At 42.1% G+C, this 21,653-nt stretch overlaps 1 protein-coding gene across 6 annotated transcripts in view; it reads right to left on the reverse strand.

Annotated features, from left to right (window-relative positions):
* CCDC85A (coiled-coil domain containing 85A) overlaps nt 1-21,653 on the reverse strand; it is a 205,019-nt gene that overhangs the window by 180,302 nt on the left and 3,064 nt on the right. For all 6 annotated transcript variants that reach the window (XM_060754607.2, XM_060754609.2, XM_060754608.2 and 3 more), the window contains exon 2: nt 15,245-16,175. In XM_060754607.2, the coding sequence (XP_060610590.2) occupies nt 15,245-16,175 (931 nt within the window). The remainder of the gene's footprint in view (nt 1-15,244; nt 16,176-21,653) is intronic.

Here is a 21,653-nt window from a genome sequence, read left to right on the forward strand (position 1 = left end):
ACTGTATTATATGGCAGTGTAGATGGGGCCTTGCTCCCAGGTCCCCTAGCACATGTTCTTCACTAAAACCTCTAAACTCTGATTTCTTCCCACTTAGGGAAGTAGAGGAATGTTTTTCTACAAGCCAGGCATGACTTTCTCCACCTTTAGATTTTCGTCTTTGAAGGCTCTCTGTCCAGCCATGCCGAGTCTCCTAATTTACTGATGCAGCACATTAAGCAGGTGCAGACGTCTCTGTGGCATCAAACAATCTGGCGCTAATCGAAATCTGTTCGCCGGAGGTCAAGCACCAGAAGTGTGTGAAGGCTCTTGAAAATCAGAATGAGGTGGGGAAGGAGGTCACGACAGCAAGCTACACTTGGGAGGAAAGTGTGTGGCTTTGAATCGGAGAGCCTGCCGGCGAGGAAAACTTAATTAAAGGTACACTTCAGAAAACCTGTTTCAGCTAACTTATCTGCCACGTTTTCGTTCCCCCACCTTTTCCCCCAGTGTGTAATTTCAAAGCTAATGCTCTGAAATAAGGAACTGGGAGCATTCCCAAATGGCCTAGGATGGCTATGAGACTAGTGCTATCCCCATGGGAGCCATAAATAGTGGCCTGGGAAGCCAGCTTTATGGAGATGTGACATGGAGTTTGTTTTTCACCTTCGCTGTTGGCTTACAAGAAATCGCAAGCAATGCTAAATGGTGCAATTCTTCCCCAGTGAGTTTTATTACAAAAAGGTGTTATAAATATTTTCACCTACCTTGGAAAACCCTGAAAATAGAAAGATGCTTAATCAAAGTCTGGAGGTGTTGGACTACAATTCCCAACATCCCCAGGGGATTCTAAGGTTATACACTTGGTGCTCTATATTTACAAGTTTGCCTTTAGTTTGATTATTTATGGAATAGATATTCTCCCTAGGAACCGCCAGGGCTTCTTCTATACTGTCATATAATCCAGATTATCAAAGTAGATAATCCACACATCTACTTTGAACTGGATCATATGAATCTACACTGCCATATAATCCAATTCACTGCAGATAATCTGGATTTTATATCGCAGTATAAAAGAGGCCGAGGTCCCTCAGTGTGACTCTATAGCAGTGGTTCCTGACTTTGGTCCTCCAGGTGTTTTGGAACAAATGTTCTCACTAGGAACCACTACGGCTTGATTTAAAACAAGGCAGAGTGCATAAGCGTAAACCAAAACATGGTTTGTTATTGTGGTTTGGAACTGGATAAATAAACTATGGTTTGTAACTGAGGAATCGAACAAAAATAACATTCAACCAAGTACACCATGGTTTATCAGGTGGTGTCCCCGGTGGCACAATGGGTTAAACCACTAAACTGCTGAACTTGCTGACCGAAAAGTCAGCGGTTCAAATCTGGGGAGTGGAGTGAGCTCCCGCTGTTAGCCCCAGCTTCTGCCAACCTAGCAGTTTGAAAACATGCAAATGTGAGTAGATCAATAGGTACTGCTCCAATGGGAAGGTAACAATGCTCCATGCAGTCATGCTGGCCACATGACCTAGGAGGCGCCTATGGACAACGGTGGCTCTTTCACTTAGAAATGGAGATGAGCACACCCCAGAGTCACACTAGACTTAATGTCAGGGGGAAACCTTTACCTTTAAGTGAGATATTGGTTGTATTTTTCTCCCTCTGGTCTTTTTTTTTTTTTTTTGCCCCCAAGCACAGATAAATTTTAAAATTTAAAAAATTCATCAAATGCAATTAAATATCAGCAATACAGTCTATCACCAGAATTCAGCAGCAAACTGCTAAATGTGCAATTGACTAGTATGGCCAATTACCTTCTCAATTACCAGTTGAGCAGAAACCTTTGGAAAGATTTCTAAGCATTTCAAAGTCAAATAGAGTAGGAAGCCTTTCATTTTTCATTCAATTGGGGAAAAAATCTTTTAACTTGCTGCTTCTGCTCATGTGGATAGTACTCTGAAATAGTACGTGAATTGAAAAATCATGGTTTCCCAAAATGTAAAATTGAAAAATCACTTTATATTAAAAAATGAAATGAATTTTAAACTTAAATGAACTGTAATTAATGCAAAGACAGCCTTTTAGTCTGGATGAATAAGCAAAGCGATATTGCAGCACCTTTGAGACTCAGAGAAAGAAGATTGTAACATAAGCCATTCTAGGTGTATTCTACTGCATCAGATGCATGTGTTAATACAAGAATATTACATTTATTAAAATTGATAGATCTTTTAAAATGACAACAAAATCTTAATGCAAGAAGGGCACTCTGGAAAATCCTGCAAATCTCTTGGGAAGACAAGCGGACAAATTTCAGCGTGCTGGAAGAAGCAAAGACCACCAGTATTGAAGCGATGGTCCTCCGCCATCAACTCTGCTGGACCAGCCACGTTGTCTGGGTGTCTGACTACCATTTCCCAAAGCAGTTGCTCTGCTCCAAATTCAAGAAAATGGGATGTTGGTGGGCAGGAAAAGAGATTTAAAGATGGGCTCAAAGCCAACCTTAAAAACTATGGCATAGACACTGAGAACTGGGAAGCCCTGGCCCTTGAGCACGTCAGCTGTGACCAGCAGTGTTGTAGAATTTGAAGAGGCACAAATGGAGGGTGAAAGAGAGAAGCGTGCCAAGAGGAAGGTGCGTCAAGCCAATCCTGACTGGGATCGCCTTCCACCTGGAAACCAATGCCCTCACTGCGGGAGAAGATGCAGATCAAGAATAGGGCTCCAAAGTCACCTACAGACCCACCAGCACACTGATCCTGGAAGACTATCCCTCTCAGACAATGAAACAAAAGACACGAAACAAATGGTAGGAATGAATTTCATGCACATGTCTAGCAAGAACAGTTCTAATTAAGTCTCTATTGTCCAAAGTTTTTAAAATGTCCTATTTTTTCTCTCTTCCTCTCACTTTTACTTCCATTGTTATGAACTGAGGTCAAAGTTCAAACAAAATTTGCATTCAATTAGTACACAAAGAAAAAGAAGGAAGACTAGGGAGAATCTTGCCCTTCCCAGTAAATTCAGGCAAAGACATACAGCTGCAGCCTCTCCTACTTTGCATGCTCTTCCACATCAATAATGTTTGCCATCTTCATCATACTTTGATCTTGCTTGACATCACATGTCCTAATTTTCAGATGTGAAATGTTGGAGGATTAGTTAAGCTCCAACCATTTTCCCTTAAGGCATCTGAACCCTTTGGGTATTATGCTCCCAGGAAGTTGGTCAACCAGAAAAATGGCTTCCAGCCATGCAGAAGTTACTCATTCCCAGTGTATCATGACCTGTGAATGCAATCTATTTATTTCATCATGCTTGTGTAGCAGCTCCAGACCCATCATTGTCCCTAGTGGAAACACTATTAAACAAGCATGTATGCCTGAGATTTTCTTGGTTCTGGCTGCTTCACACCTCCAAACAACCTCAATTTATTTCATGAAAAATAGACCTAGAGTCTAAAATATCCAACCCATGATTATCACATCAGATGGGAAAATGTTCCCAAGCACTTCCCAATTTGGCCGTTGGTACCCTTGGCCTTCAAATGCCACATTCTCCATTTGTTCATAGTCTTCTTGTGGTTTATTTGAGTGTTTCCTGAACCGGACAACAAGGTTAACTGGAATGTTTGGAAATGCCAAGAAACAGACAGCAGCAGCATGGCCATAATGCACAGGCAAAAATTTCTGGCTGTAAAACCAGCTATAAAACCCAGCTGTTCAGTAAGATGCTGCAGGAGAGGGTATTCAAAAAGAAAAAAGGAAGGAAGAAGCAAACTGGGAATGGTACACAGCAGAGCAGGAGAAATGAAAAGGAAAATACAGAGTACATTAACCAGACACCAATTGGGACAGATGGTGCATGCTGTGTTCCAGAAGTGGCTGAGGCTAAAAGCATAGTGTGAGATGGGACTAGATGTACTGTATATATTTATATGTAAGCTGACCTCATGTATAAATCAAGGGCAAGTTTGGGGACCAAAATTACAGATTTTGATGTGACCTGTGGATATGTTGAGAGTAATTCTGCAGAGAGGGGAAAACACCAATGCCAACTCAGGACAACTGCTCCTAACCAACACTGCCATTTCCCCACAAGGACATTCAAAAATGCCAAGATGGAAAGAGAAGAGTTAGGTTCTCCTGGGACAGACTAAACTCTTGTCTTTGCTACTCTACTCTGAAAAGGTAATACTTCTGTTCTTTTTCTTTGTTTATTTCTTTGGATGAGACTCAAGGTACAGTACTCACACCCACCCATGGATAAGTCAAACCAGTTTCTTTTGGGTTAATTATTTGACTGAAATTTCAAGATTTACCCATAAATATATATGGTAATATTTAAGAGTTTGGATATTTTTCCCAAGGCACAGGTCAGTTTTAGGCATGTCTACTATGCACAAGCCTCAATGTAATTTCTCTGGGGAATGCCTGCGTTGCCACAATCACCACTCCTAACCTACCAAAATGCTCTGTGTAAACTCCTGGCCATCACAGGGATGTCCTATAACTCCAATATTTATGCTCCAGAGTGGCCCCCAATTTACTGGCAAATGTAGACATGGCCAAATCAAACCACTATCATGCAGTTCATTCAAAATAAGATCATTCCTGGAATCTTGGTTTACTGTTCTCTAAGAACATAGCTAAAGGCTAAAAAGGTTGAATTGTTTGGGGAACCACCAGACTCAATGGTAGACTACATGCTCTGCAGTAGGGGAGGCCTCATGTTAAATTCCTGGCATCTCCATTTAAAAGAACGGTGAGATGTTGACATCACAAAGTGCAGATTTCATTTGCCTGAGAGTTTGACCTCATTAGTCTAAAGCCGCATCTATACTGCTTGAAAATGCAGTGTAGGGAGTGCATTATAATGAGCCATCCAAACAAACCCTCATGATAATTCAGGGCTACAAAAATATCTGGGAAGGTGCAGTTCTTCCAAAAAGGTCTGCACCTTCCAAGGTATGGCGGGTGCAGGGACTGACTCTCGGGATTGCCATGCCTATCCTGCATCCTTGGGCCTCTTAAGCTCCTAGCATCATTTTGATGCACATGGAGCTCGTTAGGAGCCTTGTGCTTCCTTTTGGAAATATTTCAGGTAAGTTTTATGCCAAAATGGAAGGACGGGAGTGGTGGATAAAGCAGGGAAGGTATCCAGAAAGGCGGGATTTTAGCCAGCTGATTTTACTCCCAATTGGGCCTGTGTGAAAACAGCCTAACTCTGAATTGACAATGTTGGGAGATTTAGGGAGTTATCATCCAAAAACAAAACATTCAATGCTCTGACCTGATCTAATAAGATACAGCTTCAGGACCAGGATACTATACAAGGTTAAGAATGGCTAAAACCTAAATGGAGAGTTTGCAAGGAATACCAGGTGCTGTAGGCAGAGGAAGGAAATAGCAAACCATCTGTGAACACATGAACCTCATTCAAAGAATTCCTAGAGACCCATTTCCAGAAGGCATGAGAGTTGGCTAGCACGATACAGAAGGCCTAATGCTCCAAAAGCTCTTCTTAATTCTACTTTTCTTTTTGGTACTTTTCTTTTAATGGCTCCAGGTGTTTCTAAGGTAGGGTGGCAAATAAGCTGAAATGTTTAAAACAACATTTATTCACCTCTAGTGGGTATTTCCAACACTACAAAAACGCTGCAATAAATCTACAAAATTCCTTCTGCAAAACAAGGTTTTTGTAGGAAAAAACAAACAGCAATACAGCAATATTTTTATTCTCTTCTTTTCAGCTGGCAAAATTCCAGTTTACTAATTGTCAAAAGAAATGAGACTAGCTCATTTGGGGGAAAATGTTCATAGCAAATGAAAACTCAAAGTCAGTGTGTCTCAACCTGGGGGTCAGGATCCCTGGGAGGCATCACGAGGGGGTTTCAAAGGGGTCGCCAAAGACCATTAGAAAACATATTTCTGACCTCACAACCTCTGAGGATGCCTGCCATAGATGCAGGCAAAACGTCAGGAGAGAATGCTTCTAGAACATGGCCATATAGCCCCAAAAACCTACAACAATCCAGTGATTCTGGCCATGAAAGCCTTTGACAATACAAATTTCGGATGTTCTTAGGAACCCCTTTGGCGGAGAAGGCTGAAGATCTCTGTCCTTCTCTTCCTTATTGGAAAAAGATAATGAATCCTCCCACCAAAAGCCCTCCTCCACTATGATTGGCCAGCCTCTCAGCTGGCCTCTCAGGCAATGGGAGGGCTGTTTCTGAGACTTAGTGGGGACTTGGTGAGTAGGCGTGCTCTGTGAATAGCAGTGTGGTATGCATGTGCAGGCAAGGGAGAATGTGATGTTTGCACCAGAGATTCACTTCAAGGCATGGGGGTTCTGTGTAGGATGTTTGGCCAATTCTATTGTTAGTGGGGTTCAGAATGCCCTCTGATTGTTGGTGAACTACAAATCCCAGCAACTCCCCAATGTCAAATCTATTTTCCCCAATCTCAACCAGTGTTCACATTTGGGAATATTGAGTATTCGTGCCAAGTTTGGTCAAGATCTATCATAGTTTGAGTTCACAGTGCTCTCTAGATGTAGGTGAACTACAACGCCAAAACTCATGGTCAATGCCCACCAAACCCTTCCAGCATTTTCTCTTGGTCATGGGAGTTCTTTCTGCCAAGTTTGGTTCAATTCCATCATTAGTGGAGTTCAGAATGCTCTTTGATTGTAGTTTAACTATAAATCCCAGCAACTACAACTCTCAAATGACAAAATTAATAGATCCCCCCCCCCCCCCCAGTATTCAAATTTGGACATATCTGGTATTTGTGCCAAATTTGGACCAGTAAATGAAAATAAATACTGCATATCAGATATTTGTATTACGATTCCTAACAGCAGCAAAATTACAGTTATGACGTAGCAATGAAAATATTTTTATGGTTGGGTGTCACCACAACATGAGGAATTGTATTAAGTGGTTGTGGCATGAGGAAGGTTGAGAAACACTGTATTGACGAAGGTTTTCATGGCCGGAATCACTGGGTTGTTGTAGGTTTTTTCAGGCTATATGGCCATGGTCTAGAGGCATTCTCTCCTGACGTTTCGCCTGCATCTATGGCAAGCATCCTCAGGATGCTTGCCATAGGTGCAGGCAAAACGTCAGGAGAGAATGCCTCTAGACCATGGCCATATAGCCTGAAAAAACCTACAACGACCCAGTTGAGAAACACTGTCCTAAGTGGTCATGAAATTAATTCCTAGCAATGATATTCAAGTTAAGAGAGCCAGTAAGTAAGAAATAGCTGTTTTACTTTCTGTCTCTACTGTACTTCATGATATCTTTCCTCCGTAATTTAAACTTTTCATCTCAACTTTTCATAGAAACTTGGAAATGTTTGATCTGACCCCAGGGACCCGTGCTTTAGTTGCAACCCATTTAAGTTTGTTATAAAACATTTTGTATGGAACTGCCTTTGAAGGGTGTTGAAGAACTTCAATTCAAAGAGCCACAGCCAACTTGTTAGCTAAGGCTGGCTACAGGGAACATAACAATTGCTTTGTTCACTGACCACCAGTCCATTTCGGAGGACAATTCAAAGTGCTCATTGTGACCCATAAAGCCCTATACAGCTTGGGTCAAGGTGATCTGAAAGACTGTATCTTCATATATGAAGCTACATGGACCTAAGGTTTTCAGCACTGGTCTCATCACTACCCCAGAGTGTATCTAAAATATAGAATTAATGAAGTTTGACACTACTTCAACTGTCACGTCTCAATGTTATGGGCTTATGAAATTTGTGGTTGGTGAGGCACCTGCACTTTTTGACTGAGGGTCCTTCCATACAAGCCCTTTAACCCAGGATCTGATCCCAGTTTTTCTGTTTATCCCAGATTATCTGGCTGTGCAGACTCATATAATCCAGTTTAAATCAGAAAATCTGGGATCTGATCCTGGGATATAGGGCCTGTCTGGAAAGGCCCTGAGAAGTCTAAAGACCAGGATTCCATAGCGTTTAATTATGGTAGTTAAAGTGGTGTCAAACTGCACTAATTCTGCAGTGTAGATGCACCTCCAGACATGTCAGATGAGAACAAAGGAGAGGACCTTCTCAATGGCTGTTCCCCGGATTTGAAACTTCTTCCTTGCTGTCCTTCCTATCATTAGCAAGTGGAAAACTTTCTAATCTGACAAGCTTTTCCTGTCAGGGATTATTGTGCTGATCTTAATGGATCCTGAAGTCTTTAATGGATTCATTTTAATTGGTTTTAATTCTATGAGTAATTTAATTCTATGAGTAATTTGCAGCTGTAATTTAGTTGCATTTTGATTGCATACTTTTTGTATGTTTTTATTTATGACACTGCAAAAGTTTTAACTGTGTGTTTTAACTTTTGAATTCAGTAACGAGGCAAATGTGAGACATATATAAATAACAACAACAAAATCAACTCAATTAGTTATGTATTGTAGCCTGCCAAATACTTGTTAGCAACTCATTTTTGAGGTACATACACATAAGATGTGTATGGGTCCCCTGGTGGCACAGCGAATTAAACCACTGAGCTGCTGAACTTGCTGACTGAAAGGTCGGTGGTTCAAATCTAGGGAGTCGGGTGAGCTCCCGCTGTTAGCCCCAGCTTCTGACAACCTAGCAGTTCAAAAACATGCAAATGTGAGTAGATCAATAGGTGCCATTCCGGCAGGAAGGTAATGGCGCTCCATGCAGTCATGCCAGCCACATTACCTTGGGGGTGTCTATGGACAATGCCAGCTCTTCGTCTTAGAAATGGAGGTGAGCACCAACCCTAGAGTCAGACACAACTAGATTTAATGTTAGGAGAAAACTTTTACCTTTACCTACACAGAAGAAGTGTAGATTTGGCTGGCCTGGTGGACTGCAAGTTTTGTTACTGCACTCTAGAACCTTGTGGCCCCATCTACACTACCATATAATCCAGTTTCAGAATGCAGATTAACTGGATTGAACTGGATTGTATGGCAGTGAGGCTACGCTAACCATTATAATGCACTTCAAATTAGATTATATGCCAGTGTAGATGGGACTAAATTCAGAAAGCCCCACACCACCCTATATTCATACACTTGTAAATTTCAGTAATCCTTTAGTCATCACTTCTTCTAACACTGCACTGCTAAATGCTGAAAGCTGTCACCAAAATGCATACTGTATGCAGGAAGCAAAAGAGGGATATCAGGGACTAAAGTCTGCAGAAGTACTGCCAAAATGTTTAGCAAAAAATAATCCAGAAGGAAAATTAAAAACCCAAGGACTCAATGCTCAACATTCCCTGCTACACCTCCCCACCTTAAATGAATGCTGGTTCTGCAAAGGACTTGTTCCTTCCCTGATCTATGGCACCTCCAGCGATACGTGCCAGAGAGTGTTAGTCAGCACTTTTACTTTTTGCTCATTAATAACCTCAACAGGGAGCGAGAAGCAAAGCCGTCAGCCTTTGATATTTTCCTTAGATGCAAAAAAGGAGGAGGAGAAGGAAGAGCAACCCAAAGCAGAACTCTCTGTGAAACAAAAGGGTTGTAATGTAAGAGATTTGGAATAAAACAATCCAGGAATGCTTCAAGAACACACTAAGGACCTCCATTTATACATATTCATTGATACTGATACATCACATCCAGTATTTGTGAGTCATATCACAGCACAGAAACAGATATTAACGATTTTAGGGGAATCTGAGGCAGGGAGAACAATGGAGGCAGCATCCCAAAACACAAGGATGATGCTAGAGATGGAAAGCTGCTTGAAGTTCCTCCTCTTCTCCCAACATGTAACCACAGATATTTCTTGTGTTTCTCCACCCCCCACAGACCCCTAGAGGCACCAAATCCTATCTCATCCTGGAAGCTAACCTGGATAGGAGACCACCAAGGTATTTCAGGTGCTGTAGACTATATTCCAAGGTCCCATGGTGGTGCAACGGGTTAAACCACTGAGCTGCTGAACTTGCTGACTGAAAGGTTGGCGGTTCAAATCCGGGGAGTGGGGTGAGCTCCTGCTGTTAAGCCCAGATTCTGCCAACCTAGCTGTTCGAAAACATGCAAGTGTGAGTAGATCAATAGGTACTGCTTCTGCAAGAAGATAACAGCACTCCATGCAGCCATGCTGGCACCATGAGCTTGGAGGTGTCTACAGACAATGCCAGCTCTTCGGCTTAGAAATGGAGATGAGTACCATCTCCCAGAGTCAGACTTGACTAGACTTAATGTCAGGGGAAAACCTCTACCTTTACCTTTGTTGTGCTAAGTCCTTGCAGGACCATATGAATACATGTGAAGAAAACTTTATTGTGTGTAGTTATCATGAGCAGCTGGAAAGTAGGTCAACCAGCAATCTTGGACCAAACCCAAGGGGCTATATCTGTTTGAGTTCTGTTGAATACATTCTGGAGAGCCAGCATGGAGTTCCAGCAGGATGGAGAGCTTCTGGAGAGCCTTTTCTCTGAGGAGACCTATGGACAAAGGCTTTGGTCTGGGGAGCAGTTTGGAGAAGCTACTTTGAAGGAGGCTATGGTGGAATAGCTATTTACTTCAAGGTTTATTTTGATCTCTCATTTGCTGTAAGATGAAGATGCCTTATTTTGTGTTTCTTACAAAGATTGTGTAAGTTTGTTGCACTGCTTGATTTTTTGTATGCAACATTGCCAGCTTGCATACTCAATTGATACTGGGTGTGGTCAGGAAGGTGTGACGCTTTGTTGAGATTTATTAGAGAAGAATTTTAAAAATAAAAGTGACAATATCTTAGTATAGTTATATAGAGCCATTGTGCAAGCTCAGCTGAGCCTTCCACACATTGTTCTATTAACATCCTTGAGGATACTGTAAAGCTAAAAGGGGGCCAAAAGGGACAACTAGTGTCAGCAAGGGATGTAAAGGGAATCACAGTAAGAGATATGTAAAAAAAAAAATACATGGAGTACAAAATGGAAAGGAAAAAGTTTTCCTCCTTCTCTCCAAATAATAAAACCCAAGATCATCCAACAGTCTCCAAAGGCTGCAGATGGCCCCAAAGTCAGTAAAACCATGAATCCATTCAAGGGTTTTCACTCCATTCTTTAAAGAAGCAATCCGATGTACTCCAGAACAAGTTCAACATCTTGTAGCCATGGAAAACTACTAACTGACTTTGGGCAAGCCATACTCTCTAAGGCAGTGGTTCTCAACTTGTTGTTGAGAACCCCAGATGTTTTGGCCTACAACTCCCAGCAATCCCAGTCAGTTTATCAGCTGTTAGGATTTCTGGGAGTTGAAGATCAAAACATCTGGGGACTCACAGGTTGAGAACCACTGCTCTAAGGCTTCAGAGGAAGTCAAAGGGAATCCCATCCTTTAACAAACCTTGCCAAAAAAAAACCCCTTTGTGATACAGTCGTCGTAAATTGGAAACAATTAGAAGACAGACAACAACAAAGGACCAGCATCATATTTATGATCCTCAAACAGTTGTTTCTTTCTTTTCTGGAAATTTACCAGGGACTGGCAGCCAGCAGCTTAAGGTCTGTCACCCTTAGATGGATGGCCACATCCAACGACACTAAAAATTTCAACCAGCATATCAGTGCAGCAAGTCCATGAAGCAAGTTAAAATACAAGCACAGAGATCCTCCAAAATGTTTTCCTACAGCATGCAGTCATTGCAAGAGTCATGCACTGTTGTGGGCATTAAACTTGATAGCCTCCAATACTCCTTTCAACTCTGAAATGCTATGATTCAGAGCAACCATTTCCTACATGGCCCTTGATGTATAAGTCATGGATAGAGAACAAAGTGAGGAGGAGAGGTAAGAAAGTGATTATAATGCCAAAGTTAGCCAAGAGAGTTAGCATGGTATAGTAGACTGAGTGCTGGACTGCAACTCTGAAGACCAGGACCTGAATTCCTGCTTGGTCATAGAAATTCACTAGGTGACAGTGAACACATTACACTTTCTCAGGCTCAGAAGAAGTAAAGGCAAATTCCTTCTGAACAAATCTTGCCAGGAAAAAAACCACGATAGAATCACCATAAGTCAGAAAGAACTTGAAGGCACACAACAACAACAATGTAGAGACATGATGGAGGGCAAGTTGACTTAGCTAAAGTCAATAGTGTGTTCTCAACTTAAGTTTTTCAAGTTAAAATGTATAGGGCATTCTGACCCATGTCCTCAGACATCTTAATGTGTTTAAGCCAACTAGTTAGAACTAGTCAAACACGTATTTTTGGAAATAGTGCATGCTCATTATTGGTTAGTTTATATTATTGTCAGAGTCCTTCTATGGGTTAATTGCTGGTGCCATATAATTTTGCAAGAATGTCATACTGCCTTAGTGCTGGTCTGATTCATGTCCTGCATGCTAGAATATGCCCAATATTGTATCTTTCTAAATAAACTACTGCTTCAAGCTTTGATTTATTGAACCCTAGGGAACTATGTTTTTCCCCCTACAAAGAGAAGAAAGACTCCACCCAGGCATGTAGCCTGGGGGGGGGGGGGGCTTGAGGGGCTTCAGCCCCCCCCCCCTAAAATTCTCATGGTGGTTCGCGAAAAGGCCTTACTGGTGCATTATTTAAACTGTTATGTTTATTCATATCATGATCTGATCACCATACTCAATATATCCTATATGAATGGGGGTATTGGGGTAATGATACAAAAGGTTTGCTAGGCTAGACCCTCTTTCACTCAGACTCAACCCCCCCCCCGAAACCCCCCTGAAAAAAATTCAGCCCCCCCCCCCCCCGAAACAAAATCCTGGCTACGGGCCTGACTCCACCTATGCAGATGACCACTATTCAAGAAGAAGATATGCAACAAGTAGAAGTATCAGTTATTGCACAAGATTGTCTCTATCGTGTTCACCAGTCAATAATGATTCTTCATTGAATCATAAGTATAATATAATTTATGTAAATCTTGGAACAAGGAATTAATTACAAGTAACCTTTTTTTGCTATGTGTTACTTTTGCCTATCAATCTTATTCACAATCATTAAGTATAAAAAAAAATTCTTCTTTCCCCCATATGGCACCATGCGGCTGACATGGACTACAACTCACATAATTTTCAGCCAGCACAGCTATATTGTACATGAATAATGGGAGTTGCAGTACAACATGAAAGGGCTGTTTCTCTTGCAGAGTACCAACTGCCTGTTTGGGAAATGACCCAGCCTTAAAAACATTGCATTGTGCAAGATTTTGGCATATCCTCCTACTCTGCCAGTTGAAACAAATGTGCATTCTAAAGAAACATCCGTTAAAATGTCAACCTACGGTTGCAAACTACATTTCATACGGCTAAATGTCAAGGAATACATTTTCATTTGTTTTTTAAAATCCATGGAAAAGCAATTAAATTTACAAGCAAAAGTACAAGAAGTAAACACTAAAATGCGGAACTCATATCCCAAGAGTGTTCTATGGCTGCTACCAAAATTTCCAGGAGAAATAAAGTTCATGATACAACACTGACACCAAGGTATGGAAAGAGAGGTCGGGAATCCCAAAAGCTGATATTCTGCACTTGCAATTCGCTATATTGTCACACTAGGACAGTGTTTCTCAACCTGCGGGTCGGGACTCCTGGAAGGGCAGCAAGGGGGTGTCAGAGGGGTCACCAAAGACCACAAGAAAACACAGTATTTTCTATTGGTCATGGAGGTTCTGTGTGAGAAGTTTGGCCCAATTCAATCATTGGAAGGGTTCAGAATGCTCTTTAATTGTAGGTGAACTATAAATCCCAGCAACTACAACTCCCACAGGACAAAATCAATACCCTCCCCCAATCCCACCAGTATTTAAATTTGGGTGTATTGGGTCTTTGTGCCAAATTTGGTACAATGAATGAAAATACATCCTGCATATCAGATATTTACATTACTATTCATAACAGCAGCAAAATGACAGTTATGAAGTAGCAATGAAACTAATTTTATGGTTGGGAGTCACCATAACATGAGGAAGAGTATTAAGGGGCCGTGGCATTAGGAAGGTTGAGAACCACTGCACTAGGAGAAGATCTAATAATAATAATAATAATAATAATAATAATAATAATAGTTGCTGTTCAACAATTCACTGATAAGTACAAAATTAAGGAGCAAAAGCAAATGAAGATTGCCAACGGTGAAGACTAGGAAGACTTCTGTGATTTTAAAAATCATGCATCAGGCAGGCTTTTGATAAATGTCCAAAGCTTTACAAAACTACTTTGGAGGGTTGTAAATCCCAAAATTTCCCAATGGTTATGCCTGCTATGATATTCAAGGAGTTGTAGTTCAACACCTGTAGCTTCCCAAACTCTGTCCTTCCTTTAGTGACACATCCTTAAGTACCAATGAAACATAGGAGAAGCAACCCAGTTCCTGAAGGCAGAATCAGCATCCAGTTATTGCTTGCGTAGATGCCTCTCCACCTGCCCATATGCTCTTCCCTCAAGTTGTGAAAAGGAGGCTTCTCCCACCCCTTCTAGCTCTTATCTCTCTCTTCCACATCGAGCAGACGTGCTCTCATGTTCTCTACACGGTACATTAGCTTCAGCCTAGAGGAATACCATCTTTCAATGCCTCTTTGTGCAGGCGAGACACTTCCCTATAGATGCCACTATTGTGTGGCCTCCTCCGGCAGCCCATCCTTCAACGTCACCTGCACTTATCCTCCTAAATCACCAGCGGGAGAAGCAGAACAACTGCATGTCCTGCCCCATGTTGCAACAGAGGCATTACATCATAACACACAACACGCACACACAACACGCACACATATGAGAATGACTGATTCCCTTTTTTCCACAACTCAACAGCATGAATAATTTTCAAGTTCAGCCAGCCCTCCATATTGGTTGGTTCACTTGTGCAGATTTGATTACTCCCAGATTTGATTAAAATGTTCTTTCTAAGAATCTCTATATCTTCCAGTGCAATTATGTGGTCAACTTTTTTCTGGACATTGACCACAGAGCTGCCTAAAGGACTTAAGAGAGGATACCACTCCAGAAATCTCTAGGTCCTCTAGTACAATTCTATGGTCAGCTTATGGCAGAGTTGTGTTGGAGAACCTAGAGAGCTGAGTCCACTCATGGAGACTGGGTGGGTTACAAATAAAGTATTATGTGTAGTATTAGTATTAGCTGAAGAAGAAATGCAGGACTTTTATTTGTGCTTTCTCCACTTTTGTGGAGTTCTTGCACCCCTAACCCTAGAAAATATGCAGGGCTGACTGTACTCCCACCATCATTAAAAAGAACATAGTGAAAACCCACCATTCATTCCATTGTAGAGGCCTCTGTGATGGGGTGACAGATCATCCACCACCTGTCTCCTCAAAGTGCCTTCTCTGCTGCCACCACCCAAGTGTTTCAGATGCTCAGGGCTTCCCCCGTAGTGCTGTTTGAGATGCTCAGGGCTCGTGCCTCTCACTTTGGGGAGGTGCTCTGTGCTTCCACTCAAGGTATGTTTTTGAAGAAGCTCCGGACTGGCGCTTCCGCTGTGCTTCTGGAGCTCCGGGCTGCTCCCGGGGCGATGTTTTTGAAAATGTTCAGGGCTACTGCTCAGCATGTGCTTTGGCAAGGTTTCTGGGCTGCTACAGCTGTGCTTCTGCTGATCTGGGGCACCTTTGCCATGTGTTTTGTGGTGCTCTGGGCTTGGCCCTTTCAAATGCTTCTGGTGATCAGGACTTCCAGAACTCCTGCGTCTGGGGAGGTGATCGGGACTAGCGCTCCTGTGCTTCTGATGCTCGGGACTCCCCTCGCTCCTCGTTTTCTGGAGATGTTCAGGACTCGAGCTAGCATGGTGCTTGTGATGATCAGGGCTGTCTGTGCTGCCAGTGCTGGAAGTGCTGCTTCCATCACCGACGTCCCTTATGAAGGCGGTGGTGGCATTTAATTGGTGGCAGAGGCTGGCTTGGCTATCGATTGAGTTCCTACAGCCAGCAACACCACCCTTCTCGTCATCCAGCAAGACACAAAGCTCTTTCAGTTCCAAGTTCTCCTTCACCACCTCTTCCTGTCTCACTTCCAGTTCCTTGAGCTTCTGCAAATATAAGGCAACCTCTTTGTGCATGACGCCAGCACTGTACCGGCCAAGTCTCTGCCACTCTCGGGAGACTTTTTTGCCTTTCTGCCGGTCATCATCCAAGAAGCAACAAAGGTCTCTCAGCTCCTGGTTGTCTTCCTGAAGTTTCTGGTTGATGTCCTTCATAAGAAAGAGAGAATAATTCATCATCAAGGAATGACAGGGTATAGTGAAAAATGTATTTTCTATGGAATACATTTTAGCAGAACACAGAGAAATCTTGCAAACCCCACATTCACCAATTCCATGCACTTGGCAATGATACACACATACAAGGCCAGACCTACATAGTTGGGTATTCAGTAAAAGCTAAAAATTCACTTCCCAAATCTGTCTTTCTCCCATGATTTCCCCCTTCCTCCCCATCATCCTTCACAAAATTCCCACTCCTGCATCCATGGCTTTTTGAATAATAGTCCATTGTGAAAGGAAGTCATAGGGAGGAAGGAGCAAGCTTGCTTCTTGCTGCCCTGGAGACTAAGAGGAATAATGGCTTCAAATTACAGGAAAGGAGATTCCACCTGAACATTAGGAAGAACTTCCTAACTGTGAGAGCTGTTTAGCAGTGGAACTCTCTGCCCTGGAATGTAGTGGAAGCTCCTTCTTTGGAGGCTTTTAAACAGAGGCTGGATGGCCAACTAGTTTAGTGCTCTGAATGTGATTTTCCTGCTTCTTGGCAGAATGGGGTTGGACTCGATGGCCCAAGAGGTCTCTTCCAACTCTATGATTCATTGAAGCAGGCACCTGAGTACAAAGCAAGATATACAACTCAAGCAATAGCAAATACCAATACCATTTGGAATTATCTAAATGATTAAAGAATCAAGCTCCATAAAGATAAACTCATTGTTCAAGTGTTTTCACATGTGAGAAAACTATATAGGTAAAGGATGGATAAAGTTTGATGTAAGGATTGTCAAGGACATTTGTGAAGATAGAAACCCCATGTCTCCTGATGCCTCTTAACAGAATATTTTTCAGCAACTAAAGTGTGTCATACTACTTCTGAAGACTATCGGGAGCAGTATTTAGGTCCCCAGACACATGCTGCTACTTTCCATCAGATATGTGCTGGCTGCAAGTTAGTCACAGAGGAAAAATATGGGTCTTGTACAAAAAAAATACACACACCAGAAAATTAATTTACCGATTTCTTCTTTGAGAGAATTAGAGTCGGTCCTCCACATTTGTGAGTCTCATGTTTGTGGATTTGGTTACTCACAAATTTGATTAATATGGCCTCTCTGGGAATCTCTCTGTCTCCCATTGCAACTATATACTAATCTTCTGCAAGCAGTGGACTGGAGTTGTGTTGGAGGGCATAAAAATACCTAGAGAGAAAACTCTAGAAATGTATAGGTCCTTGAGCACAACTCTATCATCTATTTTCAGTGGATTTGGACTCTAAGATCACACTGATTCACAGAAAGAGGTCTTCTCTCTTTAGGGGCCACAATGGCACAACAGGTTAAACTGTTGAGCTGCTGAACTTGCTGACTGGAAGTTTGGCAGTTTGAATCTGCAGGACAGGGTGAGCTCCCATTGTTAGCCCCAGCTCCTGCCAACCTAGCAGTTCGAAAACATGCAAATGTGAGTAGATCAATAGGTATTGCTTCAGCGGGAAGGTAAATGGTGTTCCAAGCAGTCCTGCCAGCCACATTGACCTAGGAGGTATCTACAGGCAACCCAGGCTCATTGTCTTAGAAATGGACATGAACACCACCCTAGAGTTAGAGATGAAGGCAAAGCCTTTACCTTTATCTGTGTATCTGTGTTTCATTGTTTTGAGGCACTGAATGTTTTCCTTGTATCTGTGTATGTCTGTATATGCTAGAATCTGCCCTGAGTCCCCTTGGGGAGATAGGGCAGAATACAAATTTATTATTATTATTATTATTATTATTATTATTCTCTCAGGAAAAATTTACGCTTCCACTATCACAGTGGTCCTGCACCCCTAACCCCAACAAATGTGAAGGACTAACTGCATAATGCAAAATAGCCATTTTCCCAAAGGGTGCCCATAGGACACATGTTTTTGCATGTGAAACTGCAGCCTGGAAAGGGAGACTTTGAGCTGAAAAATGGCTGGTGCTGGTTTACTGGGAGATGGGGGTTTCAGCCTCTTCTTTTCTTCCATTCTGTTTTTCCATGAGGAAAAAAAGTATCTAAGGGCTCTGTTCCGCACTCACTTGAGGCACACCAGCCTCCACTTCTAACAGTAGGTCAATTGAGTGCATCGTTTCAAAGTTTTATATTCCACCTCTGCTGGCTGGATCAATACCTGGCCTGAGATATGACCAAATATTAACTGGAAAAGGGCTAGGTGAAGCTGTCTTTTTTCTTATCTGTTCTTTGTTTTTCATTGTAGGGCAGGAGCCACAGTGGCACAATGGGTTGAATGCTTGTGCCGACTGAACTGCTGATATGGAGGTTGGTGGTTCGAATCCCTGAGACAGGGTGAGCTCCCTTCTATCAGCGCCAGCTTCCCATGCGAGGACATGAGAGATGTTAAAACATCCGGGTCTCCCCTGGGCAATGTCCTTGCAGATGGTCAAATCTCTCACACCAAAAATGACTTGCAGTTTTTCAAGTTGCTTCTGACATGAAAAAAAATGTAGTGCAAAGCACACAGAAACAGAAATCCCTGGGAAAGTTACATTTTAGTACTACAAATCCCAAACTCCCACAGTCAACATAACCACTTATGGAGGGATTCTAGAAGCTCAAGTACTAAAGAAAGTAACTTTTCCATTCTGTTTAGACTAACATAGAAATAGAGACTCCAATTTATAGGGCCAGTTTAATTTGTAATCCATAGACTGCCTGCAAAGCAACCCAAGTGGTTTTGACATGAATTTATTTTATGCGCAGCCCACTTGCATTAACAAAAATAGAAGCTGGAGGAACCCGGAGAGGCTCATGAAAGCATGAAAGCAAAGCAAGGCTAAATGACTGTGGCAAATATATCACCGGTGGGAGGCATCATGATAGTGAAAACAGGATGATGTAATGGCAAACTTTCCCAAGTCCATCAATGGAATTGGGCCAGGGCACCAAGCAGACAAAGTAAAGGTCCCAAAATACCATGGTGGGTGTAATGCACTACTTATTTGTGAAGAGGAAAGGGGGCAGAACCCATAGATGAAAGCAACTGCTTGCTATGCAGAAGGTAGCAAATGCAATCCTTGGGATCTCCAGGTAAAGATGGGGAAAACCTACAGGGAAAGCAGCTAGTGAGAGTCAACAGTTCTGTGCTGGGGAATTCAGCACCTGAACTGGAGACAGTAACTGTTTGGTAGTACAGTTCCCATGTTGTATTTTGCCCTCTGCTCCAGTGGTTTCACACTGCAATTCTAAACAGCCTTAATCTTCATGATCAAATGCTGGAGAGAATGGGAGTTGTAGTCCAACACATTTGAGAAGGGTGCCAGGTAAGGAAGGCAGATATACAACTACATATCCCAACCTTCTTCAAAGGGCTTAGAGCACCACCATACACATTTCTTCACACAGACAGAAGATCATTTATCTTCATGATAAACCCCCATAGTTGGGTTGAGAAAGATAAACTGGTCCAGTGATTCCCAAGCTCTAGTACTCGGGGGTGTTTTGGATTTCAGCTCTCAGATGTCTTAGTTTCCTCAACCAATAAGACATTCTGGGATGTGAAGTTCAAAATACCATGGAAGACCAGAGTTTTGGAAACACTGACTGGTGTTTAATGATTATGGGGTAACCCAAGCTTAAAGTTGCTGTCCAAGGTGCTGAACAGGGTTTTTAAGGTGGGAGTCAGCTCTTTGTGTAGTGCTTTTAAAATCTGAACTAAAACCCAAACTAGATTCACTGCCCCACTGATACCAGATCCATGAGCCTCCATTACGAGGATGGCAAAGCCACTAGCTCTCTTCCTTCTATACACCATTAATTCTACACTATAGAATTAATGCAGTTTGACTCCAGTTTAACTGGCATGGCTCAATGATATGGATTCCTGGGAGCAGTAGTTTGGCAGGATCTTTAGTCCCCTTGGGGGAGATAGGGTGGCCTATAAATAAAGTATTATTATCATTATCATCATCATCATCATCATCATCATCACCACCATCACCATCATCATTTAGAGTTGTCTATCAAAGAGAGCTGGTGCCTCAGGAAACTACACACAACAACTTTAATAACAACTTTATTTATAGACTACCCTGTCTCCCCAATGGGACTCAGGTCAGTTTACACACAAAGAAGGCAAACATTCAATGCCCAAACTCAAATAGAAATATTTTAAAACGAACAGAATAATACAAAAATAATAACCATAAACTTGTGACAAAAGAGAAATTAACACCAAAATGATTCCCTTGCATTGAGCCATGACAGTTAAAGGAGTGTTGAACTGCATTCATTCCACAGTGCAGAATCTTTATGTTAATACATTAAATAGACATGAGATCGCCATCTTTTAATGATGCGTTGACTGTAGATTCCTGCCTAGCAGTGGGTTGGACTAGATGCCCCATAAAAATGAACACATTTTTATGATTCCACGATTCTGTGTGCTTGGGAATGTGTGCTAGATTTGGCTCTTCTTCCCTGACATCAGTGCAGAGTGGAGCATATGCTTTTTGCACGCAACAGTTGCAAGGTTCAGTACTTCACATCTCCAGTTAACCGGATAATATGGAAAAACCCTTAATTGCACATGACCCTGGAGAGGGGATGTCATTCAAAGCAGACCGAATTGTTCCACATGGTAGACATCACTGAGTTAGAGCAGACAAAACTGGAGTCACTGATTCAGGTAATTATAGGAGGCTCCAAGCTCTGCCTGCTCTCCTGTGGGAAGGATCCTTCAATCCAAACTCTCACACTGAAACATTGCCAAATGCAATCTTAACATGATACATTTGTGTTACTTATAGACCAGTGAAAAGGAGGCATATCTTGAAAAACAGGATATAAACCATTCCAATAATTCATTGGAATGAGATATAAATATAGTCCAATTCTAGCTCCCCAGTGCCTGCCAGTGGCCCCTTTCCAAGTGTTGCAACCTGAAGATCTCTGGTTTGGAGATTGATTCCATGTGATTTGGGGCTGAGAAACCCAAAGGACAAGAGAGCACTGAAAATGAAAGTCTTATTTTTTAGGAAAGGCATGATCTCTTCTTGTGAGTTCGCTCTGAGATTAACCAAGTTGGGAGGTATGAAGATTAAGATGAGAGTGAGAGAGAGTGAACTGAGTCACAATGACATGGAGCACAACTTCCTGGTGGTCCACCTAGTTCCATCCCAAAATCCACCCCATAATGTTGCAAAATATTTGTCTGTAAGGTTTTGCTATTTTAGAAGAACTTGCCTAGCAAACTGAGAATCACTCTGTGAGTAATCATGAAAGTTGCACATATAAATAACTTTCCCAAATTCTATAATGATGCCATCTGCCACAGTAGAGTCAACATGCCAAAGTGCTTTGAGTGTTGGACTACAGCTCCAAAGAATCATAGAATCATAGAGTTGGAAGAGACCTCATGGGCCATCCAGTCCAACCCCTTGCCAAGAAGCAGGAAAATTGCATTCAAAGCACCCCCCAACAGATGGC

Source organism: Anolis sagrei, chromosome 1 (genome assembly GCF_037176765.1).
Source record: "Anolis sagrei isolate rAnoSag1 chromosome 1, rAnoSag1.mat, whole genome shotgun sequence".
In the NCBI taxonomy this organism is placed as follows: domain Eukaryota; kingdom Metazoa; phylum Chordata; class Lepidosauria; order Squamata; family Dactyloidae; genus Anolis; species Anolis sagrei.